The 1894-nt window shown below is 52.0% G+C and overlaps 1 protein-coding gene across 1 annotated transcript; it reads left to right on the forward strand.

Moving 5' to 3' along the window:
• The first annotated feature begins 1055 nt into the window (after nucleotides 1-1055).
• On the forward strand, nucleotides 1056-1532 carry LOC149947801 (uncharacterized). Its single transcript, XM_090170967.1, has one exon. The coding sequence runs from the start codon at nucleotides 1056-1058 to the stop codon at nucleotides 1530-1532; it is 477 nt and encodes a 158-aa protein (XP_090027093.1).
• Nucleotides 1533-1894: the final 362 nt, after the last annotated feature.

Below are 1894 nucleotides of genomic sequence, written 5' to 3' on the forward strand. Positions count from 1 at the left end.
GTGTAAACATATTTAATACCTTCTTTATGGTACATGGTCATTTTACATGGAGCTTGATACACTTGGTAAGGTGGCAAGACTAGTATACCTAAAGTTCATTAATTATAATGTCCATACTGAATAGTATCAGCGCCAAAAAACACTTACAATTCAGCGACCGTGTCAGCCTGACCGTCCCGATGGTCTCCACTGACTCTCCTCTACGCCAACATGGAATCGCTCTGCAATAAGATCCCAGCCTTCCGAGGTTACCTCTCAACTCTGCGCCCTGCTATTGTCGCGTTACCTGAGACAAAACTGGACTCCTCGATACATTCCTCGGAAATATTTGACTCGGACTGTCGTATACCGTCACGACCGAAATCAACACGGTGGTGGTGTCCTGATCGCGGTCGCCAACAGCATAAAATTTTATCCAGTGCACTCCGAGGATACCGTTGAGGTGGTTGTGGTGCGACTTACTATGGGCTCCCAATGTCTGTGAGTCGCTTGCGTCTATCGTCCCCCTCGTCCAATAAGTCGTATTCCACCCGGGTCAACGCCTTACTTGCAAAGCTGTCCCAGTGTGTCTCTGATATCCTAGTAGTTGGCAATTTCTACTATAAATCCATAGACTGGGATCTGTTACAAACCCCTTTAACTCTCGATTCGAAGTTCTTGGGCACTGTGTCCTCGTGCAACTACACGCAGCACGTTCTTAGTGCTACCAGAACTACGTTTTCCTGTGAAAGCATTCTCGACTTAGCGCTCTCGTCTCCCGCAGGAGTTGTTGGCGACGTGATACACAGCCCAGGTCTCGGGGACCATGACTTATTTCAATTCACTCTGCCGGCTCTCCCCTCACCACCTAGACTGCCCCCCCCCCCGCACCTGCCTAGCGATACTGAAGCTATCTCCGCTGAACTTCAGTTACTGTGCCTCCCAAACCAGGATATGTGTGACAAGAGGAACACTTTTAAGGCTACCCTCTCTGACGCGGTCTAAAGTCACACCCCTCACGCAGCATCTCATCCAGATTCGGTGTCCCCCTCTTTCCCCTGGTCTGCCCCCCCCCTATGGAGGATATCACAATCTCAAGCACGGGAATCCTAAAGCTCCTTCACCAGCTAAATCCCCATAAAGCGCCAGGGCCCGATGGACTTCACCCGGCAATCCTGAAACGTTGCGTGGGACCGCTGGCCGCTCCGGTGGCGGACATGATTGCTTGCTCACTCTCCACGGCCACACTCCTCCAGGACTGGAAGCGCGCCATTGTAACGCATATTCCAAAGGGAGGGCCCCCAGATGATCCTAAGGAATACAGACAAATCTACCTGTTGGCCCAACTCCTAAAGGTTGCTGAGCACGTTGTCACCTCCTCCGTCACCACCCACTTGGAGCTCCATAATGCCACTACTCCAGCCCAGCACGAATTCCGCCGCGGTTACAGTGCCGAAAGCCAGCTCCTCTCCAGCGTGGACGCTTGGTGCACCGGTCTGGAGACCGCCCCCCCAAGTGGATGTGGTCTTCCTAGACTTCAGAAAGCCATTTGACACGGTACCTCATCAGCTTCTTTTTTCGAAACTAGATAGCTACGGCGTACGCGGCTATCTATACGGTGGCTAGCCTCCTACCTGGAGGGGCATGAGTTCCGTGTAGTCCTTCCTAGTGCCGGGTCAGATTGGTATCCCGTCACTTCAGACTACCACAGGGCTCAGTACTATGCCCTCTTCTCTTCACAATTTATGTCAATAACGTAGGCTCCGGTGTATTCTCTCGTTTGTCCATTTACGCCAACGACGTCGCCCTGTCTCTAGCAATTTGCTGCCCTGGCGATCACGTCACCTTGCAGCTGGACCTCGACCAAATCATGCTCTGGAGCTGCCACTGGAAGCTGAAACTAAACTCCAAAAAA

This window comes from Leiobunum rupestre, chromosome 4 (assembly GCF_980474605.1).
Source record: "Leiobunum rupestre chromosome 4, qqLeiRupe1.1.hap1, whole genome shotgun sequence".
Taxonomy (NCBI): Eukaryota; Metazoa; Arthropoda; class Arachnida; order Opiliones; family Sclerosomatidae; genus Leiobunum; species Leiobunum rupestre.

Excerpts from the sequence above, each read along its gene's own strand:
- LOC149947801 (XM_090170967.1), top strand. The coding sequence starts at position 1,056 with ATGGAGGATATCACAATCTCAAGCACGGGAATCCTAAAGCTCCTTCAC.